The sequence below is a fragment of the Camelina sativa genome, chromosome 18, assembly GCF_000633955.1.
Source record: "Camelina sativa cultivar DH55 chromosome 18, Cs, whole genome shotgun sequence".
In the NCBI taxonomy this organism is placed as follows: Eukaryota; Viridiplantae; Streptophyta; class Magnoliopsida; order Brassicales; family Brassicaceae; genus Camelina; species Camelina sativa.
In genome coordinates, this window is record NC_025702.1 from 11,561,413 (window position 1) to 11,582,337 (window position 20,925).

The 20,925-nt window shown below is 39.2% G+C and overlaps 2 protein-coding genes across 2 annotated transcripts; one reads left to right on the top strand and one right to left on the bottom strand.

Annotated features, from left to right (window-relative positions):
* LOC104763380 (65-kDa microtubule-associated protein 3-like) lies at window positions 1-2,509 on the bottom strand (the record flags this gene model as incomplete). The annotated part of the gene is made up of 9 exons (XM_010486758.1): window positions 2,194-2,509; window positions 1,962-2,049; window positions 1,639-1,845; window positions 1,273-1,524; window positions 959-1,168; window positions 721-876; window positions 281-592; window positions 116-203; window positions 1-26 (listed from the first exon to the last, which is right to left on the bottom strand). Coding segments are annotated over exons 2-9 (1,323 nt in total), but the record flags the coding sequence as incomplete, so codon positions are not given.
* On the top strand, window positions 3,489-4,080 carry LOC104761161 (50S ribosomal protein L11, chloroplastic-like). The gene is made up of 2 exons (XM_010484198.2): window positions 3,489-3,708; window positions 3,806-4,080. The coding sequence occupies exons 1-2, from the start codon at window positions 3,489-3,491 to the stop codon at window positions 4,078-4,080; spliced, it is 495 nt and encodes a 164-aa protein (XP_010482500.2).

A 20,925-nucleotide genomic window follows, 5' to 3' on the forward strand; every position in this document is an offset into this window, starting at 1 on the left:
CTTCGAGGCCAGTGCTTCAACCATTCCTGAATGAATAAATAAGAAAAGATACTACCTTCATAATCTATTCAGAGCATAAACATGTAAGATACATTGACAGCAATGAGTAACTTACCTGGAAGCTTGTTAACAAGATTACGAGCTTTCTCAGCACGCTTGAGAGTAAGATGAGCCCCTCGTCCAGCATTGTATCGGTTATCATCCTGTAGAGTGAAAAATATCAGAATATGTATCGAGCTTTTGTAAGCTTAAAAAAAAGTTTCAATGATCCGACTCTAACCCTGTTGTATTCTTCAAGCCAACTTTCTTCATCGCAGGCAGATAACCATTTCTCAACCCTTTCTAGTATCTCCTTTCGGCTTAAAGCTTCCTCTTTGATCTTAGAGATATGTTGCTCAAGATGCTCCAGTACCATTGTAGCATCCACAATACCAGATTCTATTGCCGCTATAGTCTGATCTATAGCACTGTCTGACACTGGCAACAAGTGGGTTTTCCTACATATATCCTCCAACTCTGACCTTTTCTTCAAAACAAGTTCTTTCATTTTGCTTGTTTTGACAGCGTCCAATCGAACAACTTCTGCCTCAACCTGTATATAGCAATGGAATTCATGTTATGATTACAAGCATGGACATGAAAAAGCTTCATTAAGTTATAAGCTTGTGGGCGTAGAGTTTATAAAACAATGTAACCATGAAAAAAACATCCACAGCTTACGTATTTAATGAAGTCTTCAGAGAGACTATTGGCTTCAGTGATTTCATGTTCTGATGCAGCTATATTGCAGGTAATATGCTGATACTCTTGCTGCTCTTCTGTGGGTGTATCCATCAGATTCCAGAGCTCCAACATGGTTGTTGCTAGATCTTGAAGCTTCATCAAATTAAATAGGCAACTATAAGCAACAACAAGAAAGAAAATTATACATTATTCCTCAAAGCAGATCATCATTTACCCTCTGCATTCTCTGTATCTTGACCTCCCTCAGCTTTTGAACTGCAGCCCCCAGTTTCTCGATTGTATGATCGCTTAAGCTTCTTGGTCCTTCTGGATCACTCAATGTAGGATTCACTTGGCCAACAACCTCATTGAAGTCCATTCCAAGTACTGAACAATGTGAATACAAAGTACACAAGTGCTTCCGAATCATCTCCACACGATCACTCTGAGGGAAACAACACCATAAAAAGAGTCAATACATATCTAATGGTTGGAATAACCAAAGGAAACACAAAGAAGCCAACTATGCAAGTTCAAATCAAATCTCACCTTTTCCTTCTGAAGTGCTTGCAGCTGGCAGTGTAACTCTTCAAGCTTTCTCATAGACAAGTCAGTCTCATCGATAAGTGGTTTAGAGAGAACAAGTTCTCCTTGACCTTTAATATCATTAGCAATACTATCTATTTCCTCCAGGACAACAACGAACTGGTTCCTTCTTTCAATTTTCCTCTTTTGCATCTCTTCAAGTTCAGGAAGAATCGTACCAAGCTCTTGCTTCAAGCTTCCAACGCTTTGATCAGACTGACACATAAAAAAAAAAAAAAAAAGAATGGTTAAAAAGTTGAAAAAGATAACATAACCATAATAGACTATGAATATTCATTATCATATATCACTCAAGAAGAAATGACTCACCTGTCTAATATGAACAGGACGTTCCCCCATAGCAGAACAGATTGTAGCTAGCTCTGCTTCAGCATCAGCAATTGCTTGCCTTAGCTGAGCTCTACATCGATTCGCTTGATCAACTTTTCTTCTATAAACTTCTAAACATTCACGTTCAAGCTCAAGCAACATCTTATCTCTATCAGTTTCTGTTTCTCCAACTTCATCCCAAATAATCTAATCCAGGAAAACAAGATCTCTCTCATCAAGACTCCACACAAACAATTTGAAAGAGTCAAGAACAAATCTATTAAAAAAAAAAAAAAAGAGAGACACAGAAATCTCCGAAAAACCTGGAGTTCGTATAAGAGAGATCCACAAGTTGTCTCTACTTGAAGAATCGGATCTTTTTGAATAGTAGCCATTACGAAATGCTTCAGCCTGTAACGGATTTAAAAAAAACGAGAAACCCTAATCGAAATTAGCAGCTAATTCGAAGCAAATTGATTGAGAAAACCCTAACTGATTGCGAATCAACAAATTTTTCGAATTGAATTGAACTGAAAGAAACTCAAAGATACTTGCCTGAAACGGGAGATTTCTCGAAGATTTTCCAGAACTGATGATTGAATTTGAAAGTTTAATAATCGATCGAATCTGTGACTGAAACTTTCGCGAGTAGATTGAAGGAATGAAGATAGAGAGAAGTAAAATTAGAAACCTAGATCGAGAAGTGTTTCAATGTGTAGAGATAGAGAGAGAGAGAAATAGAGCCGTTACGAAGATGTTCAAAGGTTTTGGGTAAATGAGAGAGAGAGAGATTGAATTGAGAGTGATGATGGTGAGATTGGGAATTTCGTCCGTTACCCCAAACCCAGCTCTTCTAATTTTTATTTGGTATATTTTGTTTTTTTTTTCGAACTTTTGAATTTCAAAAAATCTGATTTAAGGTGTTTAGAATCTAGTGCATCGTCGTACTTTCAGTAGAGGAATAGATAGATATTAACCGTTGAGATATTCTTATTCCTTATTAACGGTTGAGATCTCACAAACGAAAATCTAAAGCTGACGACCCTTTTATTTAACAAGAGAACCGGTCTGACTTCAATTATTTCGGTCTGATATTCGTACCAAACCAAAATTTAACAATTTTCTTCATTGATCAGTGTAGTTTAAATCCAACAGAGATCGGTTTAGTATATGATTAAAAATGTTAGAAAATCTTACTTGGATGAATAAGAGAGGTAATGTAACTAATTGGTTTTATATATACAGTATATGAACTTGAGAAATTTTGTGTTTGGTTTAGGCTTGGTATGATTATATATATCGAACCAAAATTATACAACATACAGAGATTACAGTCACAACTTCTTATACAATTCATAACTGAATTTTCGTGCCTTTACACTCGTACACACACAATATCAATTTGAAACATGTAAAGATTGAAATATCACAATCACATGAATTAATAAGCAAAAAAAAAACACCTCATGCACTACCATTAGATTTGAATTACAATTTTACAAACAACATATAAACACCAGAGAAAAAATAATTAATTAGCTAGCTACGTCTAGTTTTGACCAGTGTAGATGATGGCATTAATATATTGTCGCACCTTTAACGTTTTTTTCGTGTAAGATCAATGTTTTCGAATGCTGAGTAAGCAAAACTGCAATATCATCCAAATTTTCCTATTTTTAAAAACTGGCAAACTTCTATATCGTCCAAATTTTCCCATATTCTCTATGTAAATGATTTTAGAAAAGTTACTTATTATTACAAGAAAAAAGGTACTAACTATTACAAGAACTCGTATATACTCTACGTACGTACTAACCCTAGCTAACTTGTGCTTCACTCTGAATCAATTAATGGCGTGTTCTTCTCTAGCAATCCTTTGCGGTTGCACTTCATCTTCTATGTATCCTAACTCTAAGCTCTCACGTTATCTTTCGGCTGACTTAACCATCAAAACAAATGTTTCCGTTCAGTTTCTAGGAAAGAAACAGTCCCCACTTCTCTCCTCAACCCCGAGATTTCTCACCCTTCTCCCCATGGCTTCCCTCAGATCCAGAAGCAAAACCAAAAAAGGTAAAATATATCTTTTCACTAACGATTTCCTCTAAAGTCTAAACCCTTAATTCTAAGCGTTACTGAATTAGAGAGATGCGTGTATATATTTTCGTAGTGATTGGAATTGTAAAAATGAATGTGTGGGCCGGAAAAGCAACTTTGGGGCAACAAATTATTTCGGCGTTTGCTTCAAGGGGAGACAATCTAGAAAAAGATATGGCTAAGGGTTTCTGCAAGGAGTACAATGTATCAGCTATGAGAAAGCTGCCTGAGATGAATTGCACAACCATTGTATCAGCTATGAGAACCATTGCAGGAACTGCAACTAACATGGGGATAGACATCAACCCTCCTATTCTTGAACCTAAGAAGAAAGTAGCTTTGTTGTAAAAGCCTAACATGGGGAAGTTTCATTATCAAACTAGTGAAAGTAAGAAGAGAACTTTGTAGAAAATGGAACTTTGTATTATTTCAGCTCAAAGCTTTACAATGCCTTCAATGGCTTATTTATACAATAACCTTAAACCTAGTATCTCCTGAGAGATGTCACCATCAGCTTACACACACAGAATCGAGGGCTGCAAATTGGTTTGATAACTTCATAATCGGTTTGCAGTTTGACTACTTTATGATTGCTTTGGCCTTGTGATCTTGACACGCGGCTACTTTCTTTCCTTCTTTGATCTTGGCTCTATGTGCAATGAACGCAGCTTCCTCCTTCGTTCCGTTTGTTTTGTCTTGGAGTGAAGATGACACTTTTCCTTTAGACAGAGAGGTGTCCTCTGTAGCAGTCGACCGTTGAGAACATCCGACATCATTTTGTATTTCTTGGAGTTTAGGTGAAAGCAAATACTCTGCTTCATTTGGAGTCTATGTCCTCAATCTGCTATCAGCCCCCCTTAAACTTGGTGTGGGAGGTAGTCCTACGCCAAGTTTTCTCCTGAGAAACTCAAAGGTACCAATCGGAAGAGATTTGGTGAATATGTCCGCTATCTGTTGCTCACCTGGGATGTGAGTGACAACCAAAGTCTTCAGTGCCACACGTTCTCTGACATAGTGGTAATCAATGTCAAAGTGTTTTGTGCGTTTATGATAAGCAGGGTTTGCTGTTAAGTACACTGCTGACAGATTGTCACAGTACAGCTCCGGAGTTTGTGGTAGAGGAACATTAAGCTCCCGTAGTACCGAGCTGATCCACTTGATCTCAGAGGCTGTTTCGGACAGAGACATGTACTCTGCCTCAATTGAGCTCTTAGAAACGGTTGGTTGCTTTCGAGATGACCAGGAGATGAGATTACGTCCAAGGTAGGTGCAGTAGCCTCCCACATAACGTCTTCCCTCTTTGCAGTTGGCATAGTCGCTATCACTGTATGCCTTAAGATCAAAATTTGTGTTACACCAGAAGGTAATTCCCATTGTGATAGTGCCTTCTACATACCTCAGGACCCTCTTCAGATTTTGGAAATCTGCAACTGATGGCTTGTGCATCTTCTGACAGACATAATTCACAGAAAATTGAATATCTGGTCTTGTCAATGTCAGGTATTGAAGTTTTCCTGCTAGGCTTCGAAAGTAGGTGGGGTCAGAGAATTCCTTTTGTTGATCCTGAACTTTGTCGAGCTGCAGAGGGAGTGGTGTTGGCATAGGTGAACAATGTTCCATGGCTGCAGTAATGAGTAAGTCTTCTGCATATTTCTGTTGAGACATGAAGATACCAGCCTGAAGTGTTTGTATCTGAATGCCAAGAAAATAATGCGCCTGGCCGAGATCTTTCATACGAAACTGTTTGTTTAGTTCATCAAGCAGGTAGTTGAGGGCTCCAGAGTTATTACCAGTGATCACCATGTCATCCACGTAGAGAAGAAGAAGGATATTGTCACCATTTCGATCATAAACAAAGAGGGAGGGGTCTTGCATACTGCATTTGAAACCAAATTCCAACAAGAAATTGCTGAACTTATCAAACCATGCTCGTGGGGACTATTTTAGTCCATATAGTGATTTATGAAGAAGACAAATATGATCTGGTTTATCTTTATCAACAAATCCAGCAGGTTGTCTCATATAATCCGTTTCTTGCAGATCACCGTGGAGAAAGGCATTCTTTACGTCCATCTGCTTAAGCTCCCAGTTTCGTACTGTTGCAATGTGTAGAATCATTCTGACAATTGGAGTTCGAACAACCGGGCTATATGTTTCCAGGTAGTCGATTCCTTCTTCTTGGTCATATCCCTTAGCGACCAAACGTGCCTTAAGCTTATCTAGTGTACCATCGGCATTGAGTTTAGTTCTAAAAACCCACTTACTTCCTAAAATGTGCATATCAAGAGTTGGTGGCGTTAAAGACCATGTGTTTGCCTCTTTGCAATTAGACATTTCCTGTCATTGCACCAGTCCAACCTGGGTCTTTGAGAGCAGCAATGACTGTTTTAGGCTCTGGAAAAGAGACTTTGTTAGATAACAGAGCATATTTTGGGTTTGGTTTTCGAATGCCTTCTTTTCCTCTTGTTACCATGGGATGGTCATTAGTTACGACTGTTGCAGCATTGTCAGTGTCATCATCAGAGTCATCTTGAAGTGGAGACATAACGTTTTGAGGTTGGTGAGCGTTGTCGTCAATAGATTTAGGGTCAAAGCCTGTCGTACGCTCAGAACACTCACCAATCTCAAAAACTGTTATAGACTCATCGGGAGGTGTGGACTGAGAAGCTGCAGGTCGAACAGTCAAAGAATCTTGAGGAATTGCAGACTGGGTTGGAGCTTCTGATGTTGACTCCAAAGCCTTATACCACGCGGAGGAAAGAGCAGTAACAGGTTGAGGATGCATATGTTTGTAAATTGTTGCAAAGGGGAAAGCTGTTTCATCAAACACAACATGCCTGCTAATGTACACTCGACCGGTTGGAGGGTATAAGCAACGATACCCTTTGTATTTTTCATTGTAACCGAGGAACACACACTGAAGAGACTTGGGATCGAGTTTGTTTGTAGCATAGTCTTGCAGTGTGGGGAAACAGGCACAACCAAAAACGCGGAGAGAAATGTAAGTAGGAGCTTTGCCATGAAGTTTTTCAAATGGTGAGATCGTGTCTGCAGAGTGAGATGCAGGAAGCAGATTGATGAGAAAGCTTGCAGTGAAGAAGGCTTCAACCCAACATTTAGATGGAACTCGACTTTGAAACAACATGGAGAGACCAAGCTTAGTGATGTGTCTGTGCTTTCTCTCTGCCAAACCGTTTTGTTGTGGAGTGTGAGGGCAGGAGAGAAGCTGTTGTATTCTACAATTTTTTAGGTGTTGTAAAAATTGTGTGCTAATGAATTCTCCACCCCCATCACACTGTGTCTTGAATTTGCTATCAAACTGATTCTCAACCATTTTCTGAAACATAGTGAAGATTGCAAAGAAATCTGACTTTATTTTCAGTGGATATAACCAACTGTATCTTGAGAAATTGTCTACAAAGACTACATAAAATCTGAACCCTTGAACAGAAGTTATTGGAGAGGGACCCCATAAATCTCAGTGAATCCTCTCAAGAGGTTTAGAAGCAACAAAACTAGAAGGAGAGAAAGGAAGTCTTGAGCTTTTACCTAGCTGACAAGCTTCACACACTGACTTGGTGACTTTATTGAAGGAGATAAACTTGTTATTGGCCAACTGTTGGAGGACTTGCGTATGAGGATGACCAAGTCGTATGTGCCACACTTCATCACTTGCAAGATGTTGATGTGCAGAGTAGAAGACTTGATGATTAGGTTCCTCCAAACTGTACATGCCTTTACTGATTCTTCCCATTACCAACAGATTCCTGGTTGCCTTTTCATTTATACGAACACCATCATCATCAAACTCAAAAGCGCATGGATAGTCATGAGTTAATTTTGAAACAGATAATAATGATCTAGCAATATCAGGGCATACAAGCACATCCTTTAGAGGCAAATTACCTGATGTTGAGGCTATGCTAGTGGAACCTGTGTGAGTAATAGGGAGGAAGCTGCCATCAACTACCATTACCGCTTCTGAACCATTGTATGGTTGTGAGTATTGCAGGACCTGAGTAGAGTTGGTGACGTGTGCAGAGGAGCCTGAATCTGGTAGCCACTCGTGTCCATGTTGATCTGTGACTTCTGTGTTTCGCATTGCAGCTAATGCAACTGGAGCATCTTCATGCTGGTAGCTGTTGTTGAACCTGTGCCAGCAGCGGAGAGCAAGATGTCCATTCTTGCCACAAATCTGACACGTAACGATCTGAGAGTCGGAAGTACTTGAGAGCTGTTGGTGAAATCCTCTGCCTCTTGTTGAGAACGAGTTCTTTCCTCCTCGACCAGATCGTGTATTTCCTCTGCCTCTACCATTGTTGTTGGACTGATAATAACCAGAACCATTTGATTGAGAGACTGTGAAAGCAAGATGCGGAGTGACTGAGTTCTCAACTAGGTAAGCTTGGAGACGATCATCGTAGCCTGTAAGCTTTGGAATCACGTCCTCCAAGGTTAGACCAGGAACAGAGTTAACCGCATTCTCAATGGTGGTTTTAATCGGTTCATACTCACGCCCTAGTTCGTTTAAAGCAGAAAAGATCTTCATTTTCTCAGTAACTGGGCTACCAATAGAGGCTAACTGGTCACAAACACTCTTAAGTTCTCTAAGGTAAACCACCATATTCCTATCCTTCTTTTCTATGGTCTGTAACTTTCTCTGAAGTTCAAACAACCTAGAGGAAGAGACTCTGTTGAAATGATTAGCCAGAGTGGTCCATACCTCAGCAAATGTAGAGCAGTTGAGAACCACGCTAAGGATGTCTTCAGCAAAGGAACCAAGACCCCAAGATCTGACAATGGAATCTGTACGGATCCAGTTCTGATACTCGTTCTGGTACTCCGGATTTGGCCTCTCTGTTGTGGTGCCGTTGATTCCAGGAACGCTGACGGTAGCTTGAGGAACTGGGATGGATCCGTTGATGAACCCGAGTAGACCTTGACCAGTTAGAAAGGTCTCGAACTGATTCTTCCACAGAACATTGTTCTGACTGGTGAGAGTGACAGTGACGCAGTTGGAGATGTTTAGAGTGGGAACGGTATAGGTTACCGTTGAACGATTCGCCATAGCCATAACTCTGATACCATGAAAGTAAGAAGAGAACTTTGTAGAAAATGGAACTTTGTATTATTTCAGCTCAAAGCTTTACAATGCCTTCAATGGCTTATTTATACAATAACCTTAAACCTAGTGTCTCCTGACAGATGTCACCATCAGCTTACACACACAGAATCGAGGGCTGCAAATTGGTTTGATAACTTCATAATCGGTTTGCAGGTTGACTACTTTATGATTGCTTTGGCCTTGTGATCTTGACACGCGGCTACTTTCTTTCCTTCTTTGATCTTGGCTCTATGTGCAATGAACGCAGCTTCCTCCTTCGTTCCATTTGTTTTGTCTTGGAGTGAAGCTGGCACTTTTCCTTTAGACAGAGAGGTGTCCTCTGCAACAGTCGACCGTTGAGAACATCCGACATCGTTTCGTATTTCTTGGAGTTTAGGTGAAAGCAAATACTCTTCTTCATTTGGAGTATTTGTCCTCAATCTGCTATCAACTGGTACTTGTAGTTGTAGTATTTAATTTTTAAATCTTAACTATCTTTTCGTAATACACTTTGAGATATAATTTATTTTTTATAATGACATTCGTCGTTTTATTTCTGTATTTTAGGTTCTAAATTTTAAAATTAGTTGTATTATTTAAATTTGATTCTATTGAATACACTTTTTTCTTAATTTATTTTCTTGCATTTTATTTCAAAACAATTTATTTTTTTAGGTTAATTTTGACACTAAATAATCTATTCTGTAATCCATAGTCCTTATCGAATTCGACCCATAAGTACTACAATTGATATATTTGAGAGAGTAGCTATAGGATAAATTTGAGCATATCAGAGAGCATAATCTATGTAACATTCAACAAAAATACATATATTTCAGAAAAATGAAGGAGATAAACTATTTTGTGGCCAAGGAATGTAATCAAAGCAAAAAAAAATGTTTTGCAACAATGAAACTGAGTAAAACATGGCAAATAGTTCAATTGCAACTCCAAATAAGTGATAACAAATATTCATGGGAATACCATGGACACTTAAATGCTCGACAATAGTGAATGCTTTTAAGATAGCTCGACACCAAAATATCTAATTTTATGATTGTTTTGAGCATCCATATATGTTGTTATAACACAAGTATTAACATATCCTCTTTTATATCAGCTTTTACTTCTTATAGTGCTGAGTCACTATTTTTATACAAAATGCTACCATATGCATAGTTGAACAAAATATGCACAAGTGGTCTCCCATAATATTTTTATTATTGTTTCAGTTAATGAGTTATTACCTTATTTTATAATTATAGTATATCAAATTCAATATATAATCTAATTAATTTAAGAAAGCAATAACATAGACAAGAGGAGTTGAACAAATTGGTGTTGGAGAAAAAAAAAGAGAAGGAAATAAAGAATGAGGATGAGAAAGAGGGAGTTATGGAGAAGGTGGTTATGAAATAGCTGAAGAAAAAGGAGGATGAGCTCATTGAGAAAGTGATGAGGGAGAATGAGCAGAAACATAACGACTTGAAGAGATAGCAGAAGCAAGAGAAGAAAGGAAAATGGAGAAAGGGGAAGAGCACTCCAGAAGCTACCACTTTAAATGCTGCTCCATATGCTACTACCCCAGATACTACTACCCCAGAGGCTGCTCGAAATGCTACTGCTTCACACTACAAGAAAATAGTGTTTTTGTAACAAAATTTTGGCAACTTCCATTTTCGTTAAAAAATTTGCAATTTTTTTGCAATGATAGATATACATCACAATTTTATTAGAAATTCATTGCTAAGTGACAACATATTTTTTTGTAGCAAATTATCGTCACCATTTTGCAAACTTTTTACGATAAAAATAAATTTTCTTACAATATTATAAAAAAAATTAAACATTAGTGAATATGTAACTATATTTTGCAACATTTTAAGTAACACTTTTGCAACTTTATTTTCTACAACAAATTTTTATATAAATATTCGAATGTTTGTAACTTACTTAATAAAAAATATTGCATAGTTAAAACTAGAGGAACTGTAGTGTATAACTCAAAAAAAAAATTATAATTCATCAACTAACCATACTAACCATATAATTTTTATATACTCAATATTTTATATATTAATTACATATTTTACCCCTACCACCACAAACACCATCACCCTCTACCACCACCCCTACTGTAACATCCGCGAACCAAAATATCTATTTTGGGGATGGGTGTCGATCGAAACCAAGGGGGTGTCGGTCGACACCAACATTTGCTGGTTTGGCCAGATTGATTTAATTGTCGATTTTGGTCAGTTTGGTTTAAGAAAAACCATAAAACCAGATTATTTAAGTGGCAAGTCGACCTAGGTCGTGCAGTTTTGTTGTTTTGGCCGCTTAACAGAGAGAAAAGGAAAGAAAACAGTTCTTAAGGTTTTGGGTGAGAGTTTGTGAGATTTGAAGGCGTTTTTGGTGAGATATTTCTGTGGGAGTGAAGATCCAGGGTTAGAGAGGTTGTAGAAGCGTGCTAGGGAGGTTGGATTCGTCATTGTTGGTCAGAAACTTCCTGCAAAGAGGTGAGTGCATGACCATGACTGATCTAAGCCTGTGATTCCTTGTTTTTGCTTGTTTGTTGCTGTTTTTGTGTGTTTTTCTTTCTGGGATTGATTGCCACAGGTTCCTACGGACGTATATGGATTGAGTTTTGAGTATTGGGCGATTTGGTGGAGTTTGGAAGCGAGATTTGACTCTCGGCTTCGTGCGGATCGCGGTTGTAGAGGTAGTGTCGATTGACACCAGTGAAGCAGCATCGATCGACACTGTGGGGTAGTGTCGATCGACACCAAGAGCCAGTGTCGGTCGACACTTGGCTGGTGTCAGTCGACACCTCCCTTCCAGCGAGATGATGTTTGTTTTCCTGGTTTGTATGCTCTGTTTGTTGATTGTTTGGAACATTGGTATTATAGTTGCTTGTGTGTATAGCCCAATAGATGGAGGATTGCCTCATTGAGTGTTTATTAAATACTCATGCATCTCAATTTGTGTTTGTGGTGCAGGTAAAGGCAAAGTGTGATCGTGGAATCAAGGCAATGAAGAGGAGGGTGTTCTAGGGACTCGATAGGTTGTTGTTTGGCATTGCTAAGTTGCTAGATTTGGGTCATTAGAACATTGTTAGGTTGCTGGTTCTATGTTTCCTGATGTTTGGTTATTGGAATTGTTATGCTTTGGTTATTGGTTATTTAATTATTGGATAATGATTGGTTTAATGTTATCGTTTATGTTATCGGCTGTTGTGTGTTTGTGGTTAGGTGGCTAGTTGGTATGAGACCACTAGCTGTAGAGTATTTATTTATTATTATTATTATTATTTATTTTTTGTTTTTTTTTTAAAACGGGTCGGATCGTTTCAGTTTGGTATCAAAGCCCTTACGGTTCTAGGTTTGGGTTCACTAGGCTTTGTGCTGTACATGTTTGGGATTGCATGTCTTCCTTGATTATGTGAGTTAGTAAATTTTGTGTGGCATGGAGTCCTAGAACATCCTCTTCGAGCCTACAGTGTGATTCCACGGTGAGTTTATGTTTTTGTGTGATGTTTAATTGCGTGCTTAGGCTTCTGTTCATGGTAGTGCAATTGGTTAGAGAGGGTGTTGTTGCTGGTCGTGGTCAAGGACGCGGACGTGGCCGTGGTCGTGGTAGGGGCAGAGTCCCAACGGTTAGTGAGACTGCAGACCCGAGCGTGACAGCTGAGGGTGTTGGCGAGCCGCAGGGCGTCCAGGGGGATTCCATGAGTGTGGTCGGACGGGGCGGTATTGATGATTCAGTGGTCGGTGATGCTAGCTTTCCAGGTGTGGTAGTCACAGCGGGTGGAGTCCCTGGTGTCGATCTTGCGGGATTGTTGACACAATTTTTGGAGCAGTTACTGGGAGTGGTACCGGCTCAGGCACCGGTAGTGCCGCCGGTGGCGGCGGGGGTGTAGCAGCATGTGGCTGCGGATGCAAGGGTTTATTATTGTTATGTCAGCATGCTGAGAGAGAGATGAACCATATTGGTACCGAGCGGTTTTTGGGAGGTACTGATCCTACTGTTGCTGATGCATGGAGGACGAGAGTGGAACGTAACTACCAATCTCTAAGATGTTCTGAGGAGTTTTGGGTTGATATAGCGGTTCACAACTTTACTGGGGATGTTCAGTTATGGTGGAATTCTATGGCTGCTAGGAGAGTGCATAGGGAGATGTCTAGGGCTGACTTCGTCTTGGAGTTCAACCGCAAGTATTTTCCCAGAGAAGCATTAGATAGGTTGAGGTGCAGTTCCTTCAGTTAGCTCAGGGGACTTGTCAGTGCGGGAGCTTGACTTGGAGTTCAGTCGACTTCTGAGGTATGGGTGTCGGGATATGGAGTCTGAGGAGGCTCACATAAGGAGATTTTTGACGATCTGAGGGTTCACTGTAGAAGGTGGAGTAATGCTATGCGTATAGAGCTGGTTGAGACTGCGACAAAGATCGAGGAGGACATCCGGGCAGAGTCAGTGGCGGTTGGTCCAACAGTTCAGGCTAAGAAGGTTGAGCATCATGGAGGTACCTAGCAAGAGCGGCTAGCCTGTGCAGGGAACCAAGAGGAGGTGGGAGGCTATGTAGAGGTCGAGTTGCTTCAGTTGTGGGAGGAAGGATCACAAGGTTGCTAGTTGTCCCAAGAGGAGTGCTCCAACGGCACATCAGGCCCTTGCAGTCGATAGCAATGGCAGCATTGCAGCAGGTGTGGCCGGGTGGGTAGCATGTGGCACAGATTGAGCAGGCGCCATGGGTTTACACGACTGCAGAGAATGGTTGAAAGAGTGTCGGGTATAATTTCTGGTACTTTGTGTGAATTCTTAGTAAGTTCAGATATTATGTTGCCTGTGATAAAATATTAGGTTCTTAACACATGAGGTTTGTGTAGGGACCTTGTTGGTGGGGTGGTTTGAGCCCCAAGTTATGTTTGATTCTCGAGCTACTCATAGCTTCATTACTTCGAAGTGTGCAGAGAATGCAGATATCAGAGGAGATCCCAGAGAGCGAACGGGAGTGGTCAGAGTTGCTAGAGGCAAGCTTTTGAGAGTGATTCTTCTCCTTCTTTTTCTCCGGAACAGCTTGTTTAACTCACTCTCTTGATAAAGCAGACCAAAAATGGTTGAAAGTGAAACTAGGCTTGGGAGTCCACGAGAGTAGCTCATAATGGATGGCTTCTACAACGACACCGAAAATATTGTTTTTTCCTGACATTTTGTCTTATGATTGTTAGAAAAAGAGAAAGAGAGGATGAAGAAGAAGAACTCTGCTAAGACTTATAGATGGTTGAACGAATTGAAGCAATTAAAGCAGCCATCCTCATCTCTGGAGGTCAAGATCGGTTCACATAAAAGTTGCAGGTTTCCAAATGCGGTGAAGACAATACGTAAGAAGCAAAGGAAGCCGAAACCTTGTTAATTTTCCTATTCAATTTTTTTGTTTTTTTGCAATTAATAAGAGATTTCTCTATCTTTCCTATTTAACATTTAAGTTAAGAGATATTCTCTATCTTTCCTATTTAAAAAAATCTCCAAAAACGACTAAAACCTTTCTTTTCTCTTGGGCACTAACATCGAGGCCCCATCTGCGCACCTCCCTCTGACGCCGGCGTAGATTTAGCTTGTCGGCATCGGGATTGTCCTCTCTACACTCACTTTTGCTCTTCTTTGTGCTTTCCTGTTTTTAATTTTTCCCCTTTTTCAATTTGGTTATGAACCCTTTTGAACCCTTCAGATCCCGACGCACAAAATTTTGACAGAGACATAGAGCAATGGCACTTTCCGGTGAACCGCTTTCCTCTCTCTCTCTGCATACATCATCCAGGCTATCGGATCCACAGACAGACGCAATGCATATTTTTTGATCTGACTGTTTGCTCACACCTGGGAAAGCTTCTGGTTGGGCACCAAGTTTTGTCGGCGAGCTCCTTTCTGGACACGTAGCCGCAACTCTCATGGTGGAGACGTCGACGGCACACGACGCCTCATTTCTCAGACCAGCAGTCCATCTCTCCAAAGAAGATTTGTCCATGTGGTTTCCCGTCTCAGCCTATTACCGCACCTATGTTTGGTTCCTCCTGAAGCCTTGTCCTCCGGAGATGTTCGATTATCTGCAACTAGCTTCACCATCTTCGGATAGCCGCCGCCGCACAATCACTCTAACCTGGTCAACCACCAAAAAATTATGGTTTCTTCTGGTGGGCCTTGTATTATATGTCGGCCCGCTAAGCTTTTCAAAAGCAAAGCCCATAACCTTTAAATCCAGGTCCAACATCTTTAAACTTTTGGTAAACCTATTATTATCAAGGCCTCATCGTTATTGTGTTTCAGAGTGTACGACACCTTCTGCAACCTCTAGCGACATCCTTGATTTGGTTCAGCCACTATCAATTGAAAACCCTGGCTAGAAAACATCCTTCGACGAACTCTTCACATCAAAGCTCACAGCTTTTGGGATTCCCGTTTCTAGTTTATAGCCACTCCATGGGAATGAGGAAGGAAGTCATTATGACCTCGGATCTACGGAACGACGGTTACTGGCACTTCCTCATTACCCTGCATTCGAGCCCCGTGATCACAGAGCTTCGTCATGGTCACTCAACCATCTGCGGGGACAACGTTCAATTAATTGGTGCTTCAACTCTAAATCCAAGTAAGCCTAGATTTGATCCTTTGTTCCATTTGCTGAAGTCATATTATAGCCAATGATGTGATCAAGATTACGTACTCTATGGAATCCATTTGAGAAGTAATTCATCATTGTTGCCATGGCTTTGCGTTAATTCCTTGAGAATTATGGTTTTAGTATCTTGTTTGGTTTTGTTTTGTGAACCCTACTGCTGGAAGATTTATGGCTTATGGTTCCCGATGTCAAGCTGTCCGTTCTTTGGCTTCATTTTTGGTCTGTCCAAGATCAGTTTTTACCCAGCAGCGAAGATAGCAAATATCTCCAAGCTTCATAGCACATTAAACCTTGCTCGAAACATTGTCAAGCTACTACTTTTTGTAGACCTTCTCAAACCGGTGAGAAGTGCAGCTATGACCCCTTTCCTAACACCAACTAGTCTCATGACAGTGGCTATTTCCTCATGCATTGATTTGTTCATGGAAGAACCTGTCGACAATCTTGACCTCACATTTACCAAGTTTTCTCAAGAATTTGGCTCTCTCAAGAACCCATAGCCGATTAATCCTATCTTTACTCTTTACTTTGTACTTTTGTTTTTTGGCATTGGGAAATGCTCTTTTAACTTGTAACTTAAGCAATGCTTGTTTGAACCTTCGCTCTTTTGAATAATGAAATACAAGTGTTTTGACCACAAAAAAAAAACATTTAAGTTAATTATTATTATTTTTGGTATATAAGATATTTCTGCGTTTTAGCCTTTAGGTAGACCAATTAATTTTTTGTCATTCATGTTTTTTTGTGGGATTCATCATTGTCTTTTCCTGCAAAACTTCATAAGAAATGTAAAAGTATTGCATTTCAGTTGTGATTTGTAAAAACTAACTTTATACGAATAAATAAATAAAAAGTACATATCCATCCATTTTTCATATAATCAGATATGGAAAACAAAAAAGCGTATAAATATATATATATATATATGTAATTATCTACTACTTGTTAAAATTAGTAGTTCAAATAATTAATTTGATGATTAGAAATATATAAACACATATAAAAACAGTAAAATTATAATTTATTTATGTAATTATTTATAGACATATAATTTTTGTTGAATACTAGTTTTTAGTATTTTATTTGCTTCACAAAATTACGAATATTCGAGTTTTTGAAACGAATTGAATAACGGATCGAAGCGAATCTAATGAATATTTTGTCCATCCTAAAGTTAAGTGCTCGACCATGTGCATTGATAGTTTCTTGGAGAATTTTCTCACAATTAGAAAAAAAAAAAAAAATAATAACATTTTAACCAAAAAGAAATAAGAAAATCGATTCTCAAGTTTCTCATATGGGAAATCTTGAGAAACCCATAAAAGCTCATCACATAGTGACACATGTCACTATCTAATTAGCTATATTTTAGTATAATAAATTAAATCCACAAATAATAAAAATCTTAATTTAATAGTTTATTTGTTGTTATTTTTAATATTTTTTGTAAGTTTTATTAACTTTGATGTTTAAATCGATATGCATGAATCATTTATGTTCTATTGATGTTTTGTAATGAAATTTTATTTTAAAATAATATCATAAATTTTAAAAATCAAAAGACTATGGTAGAAGTTAAAATAAAAAGAAAACCTTAATCAAATTTGATTCTTATAATGACGAGAACAAATAAAACAAAGTGAAACATAATCCAATATGGAAAGTTTAACAGAACTCAAATAAAAGATATACACACTCGTTTTTGTAAGAAAATCCAAATGGAAAACTTTTAGAAAAATGGAACCGATATAAACCGGCTAAAAAAATAAACAATTTGATATCGGTTCAATTTTATTGTTGAACCAATTTTGATAGATAGAAGTAGAACTTACCTTACCCTAGGCCCTAGCTTTCGAAGGGACGTGCTTGATGAGTTAAAGCTAAATCTTCTCTAATTTCGTATTGTATTGAACCAACAATTGTAGCGGTTAACCTTTAATGAAATTGAACCGATATAAACCGGCTAAAAAAAAAAAGACAAGTTGTTAAATTTGATTGTGAACCAATTTTGATAGATTCAATTCAACGGTAAATAAGATAGATTGACGACTGTCTCCGGCGATGACCTTGAGGCCGAGTGGCCTGGTCTCCGATTCCGAAGCTTGCTAAGCGCGGTGGTGTAATGGTAGGAGTCTCTGGTGTTTCTCCCGAGCTCGTGTGTGCCCACTAATTACAACATGTGCGTGTTTGTAGACCTAAATTAGTCCAATCTTGGACTTTGATTTCCAAGTGATTAGGTATTGGAGTGTTGTGCTTTAAATGTTCAGCTCTGAATCGCATTTGATTGCCTGATTGCATCGGGACCTGAATTGTAGGATTAGAGCTAGGCACGTTGCAATCTCGCTTGTGAAACTGACTGCTGCTTTCTTCCTTGAAGTGAATAGCCTTTGTACTTGCTTTCTTATGGATATGATCTTGTTACCTCAATCTTAGTTTTTAGAATCCTGTAGCTTAGATTCAACTTTTAATGGAACTCGGTGCTTGCCCATGGAACCTGGATGTCAAACGATGTGGCTACTTTATATCTTGAAGTGCTGTCCAGAGACTTGATCTTTCCAAGTCAGAAGCCTGTGTACTTTCTTCGGTTAGTCAATATATCATTTCAGCATATTTGTTCTTCAATTGTGGACTCAGTTCGGCTGGAGAATCCCCTAAGATGATATACCAAATTTCTTGCAGGGCATTACTAGTGTTGGAAATTCCCTTTTCCTTTTAGGTAGCCGGTTGGGAGACAGTTTACTGGTGCAATTTTACTGTACATCTGGGCCTGCAGCATCATTACTGGTGCAATATAGTATCTAATGATTATTTAAAACCTGAAAATTCCCTTAATTTATGCAGGATGAAGACATTGAAGGTGAGGGTCATCAAGCAAATTGTTTGCGGATATCTTCTGATGCTTTTCAAGATACAATTGGAAATAAGGAGCTTCCGTTGTTTGGCTCAAAGTTTTGTAGTTTTGTAGAGGTTCATATTGTTTGAAATATTTCAGTGAAGTCAGTTCTTGTCTATCATTTAGATGCTATTTGAATAGGGGCTCTTTTGCAGAACATTATCTATCTCTCTGTCTGTGTGTGTTTTCAGTAGCAAACATTCAATCTAAAAAAGTTCATGTTGCATTGAAAATGACTGAATTATTTTAATTTCCGAAGAAAGAGTTTTCCTTTGGGCAGCACCTATTATTATACCAATAAGAGTTAGATAGTTTATGTCCTCCTTTCCTTGAAGTTTCTCATGTTGGCTTTTCAGAAATCGTTTTCATTTGCAGTAAATTAATGCTGATGCAAACGTCACTGGGGTTTCCAAACAAAGTAACTATGAATTGGTGAGCCATTTGTTTAGAAGTTCTTATATTATACTAGCCGTGGAAATGTTTTATGCAAAATATAACTGTATGTGACCTAGTCTCTTCAATCCTTAAGCACTCTATTCCGCATGTTCTTGTTGGGTAGGTTGAACTTCCAGGCTGCAAAGGAATATGGACGGTTTATCACAAGAGCGCCCGTGGTCATAATGTTGATTCTTCTAAAATGGCTGCACATGGTATATTTTGCTTCTGTACTTTAGTCGTATTTCATTAGATCCGTCTATTGTCCATAGAAATAATACCTTCAATGTTGGGCTTTTCAGGTACTTGAAACTGCTGACCTTCTCACAGAAGTCACTGAGAGTGTTGACCATTATGGTCAGGGAAGAACAATAGCTTCTGGAAGATAAGTAGCTGCCATATTATGTTTTTTTGCTGCATCTTTTTGAGTTTTGAGATATGTTCGTTGCAGAAGCATTTTTTTTCCTTTACACTTAAACGATTATTTATATCCATGTGCTGTCTAGTAAGCTGTATCCATGGCTTGTTTTGAGTCATATTTGAGCTGTTTTTACTACACGCAGCTGTAAGAGATACTAATAGTGTATAACTAACTTGTAGAAAATAAGTTAGATGGATTTTGTAGCGATGCAACTTGCATTATAACTAATTAATACAAAGATGAAATATATGTATAGAACAATGACATCCAACATGTTTCATATATATAGAGAAAATTAAGTGGTTTATTCTCAGGATTGAGGTGGAATGAAGTAAGGGGCTGGGAATTTGGCAAATCCAACAGCAACCTTTTCATTATAACGGAGACTGTATTTCCCGTAGTCATGGCTGCCCAAGTAATAGATGAAGTTTGGGGATAAGCCATACAAGCTAGCCTGGAGACAAAAAGGTTCACCTTTGTGGGAGAGAAATATACAGAGATCTCCAATGTCTGCAGTTGCATGAGCGACGTCGTCGTTCCCAATTATCTTGAACACCGAAAAATGCTCCGTGTGCCTCATCCCGGTGTCGTAGCATCTTGTGTACCACTTGACCAAAAAAGTGTGACCTGAGGGAGATTCTACCAAGTGGTGGCTCCTGCAAGCTGGAAGCAACCGCTCCCACTTTGACTGCACAAACTCGAAAGAGGGTAGATTATCAAATTCGCGCAGTATGTGTTTTTCAAGATCCCAAGATCTCGTGTGTGTGCCTCCAGAACCCGGAATGGAGAACATCTTGTCTCTCTTTGAGTACGTGACTTGGGAGGAGACCAAGCTTGGGTCTTCAATTCTTATGTTGACCCACTCGGACTTGTCTTTGAGAGCAGGCCTACATAAGCTGAGCTGAGGTCCTTGGAACTTGACGGCCACGATGCAGTCGTTGTCCTCGGGAGAAGAGGATGACATGGCCACGTTGGTTACCAACTGGGTTTGGCAATGAGGCAGAGTTACGAGTGGAGGCAGTGTGATCCGCTTCGGGTCTGAATCTGAAGCACTCGGGTTTAGGTCATCTTGGAGGCACACTACGCCGTCTTTCAAAGTAGCTACCCAACCCTGAGATGCTCCTATGGTACCCGTTTCTTTCATCAAATCCATAGGCACTGTCTTTTCCAAAGTCTTCGCAGAAGCAGTCAAGTTGCGAATCACGAGCTTACCTACATCCCCATCTCTCGAATTAGATCCACAATGTCTAGCCCCGACGATGTGACAGAGAGGGGTTTCCGACAATAACCTAACGCTACCTAGGTTTCTCTGAAGATCAGACATTATCATGAGAAGAAGAAGAAGCACAGACAAATTAATTTACAGAGTCAAGACTAAGAATAGCTTACAACATCGAGCGCAAAAGGCTTCTTCCTAAGGCAAAGCCGGCTGAGAAACAGAGATCTCATAGTGTTCTTGGTTGGTGAGGAAGACAGATGATACGAAACCCTAATGCCAATAATGCCTCCATTAATAAAGACGAATCTCCTTGCCCACCAAGTCATAGATTTACTTGGAAACTTATCTTTCCAATTAAGTAAAAAGTCTTTTTCCTTTGCCTGTGTGTTGGGACTGTGGTTCTCGTTTCTCGGTTTGTTTTTATTTAGTTTTCTATATGTCATTCAGAAGA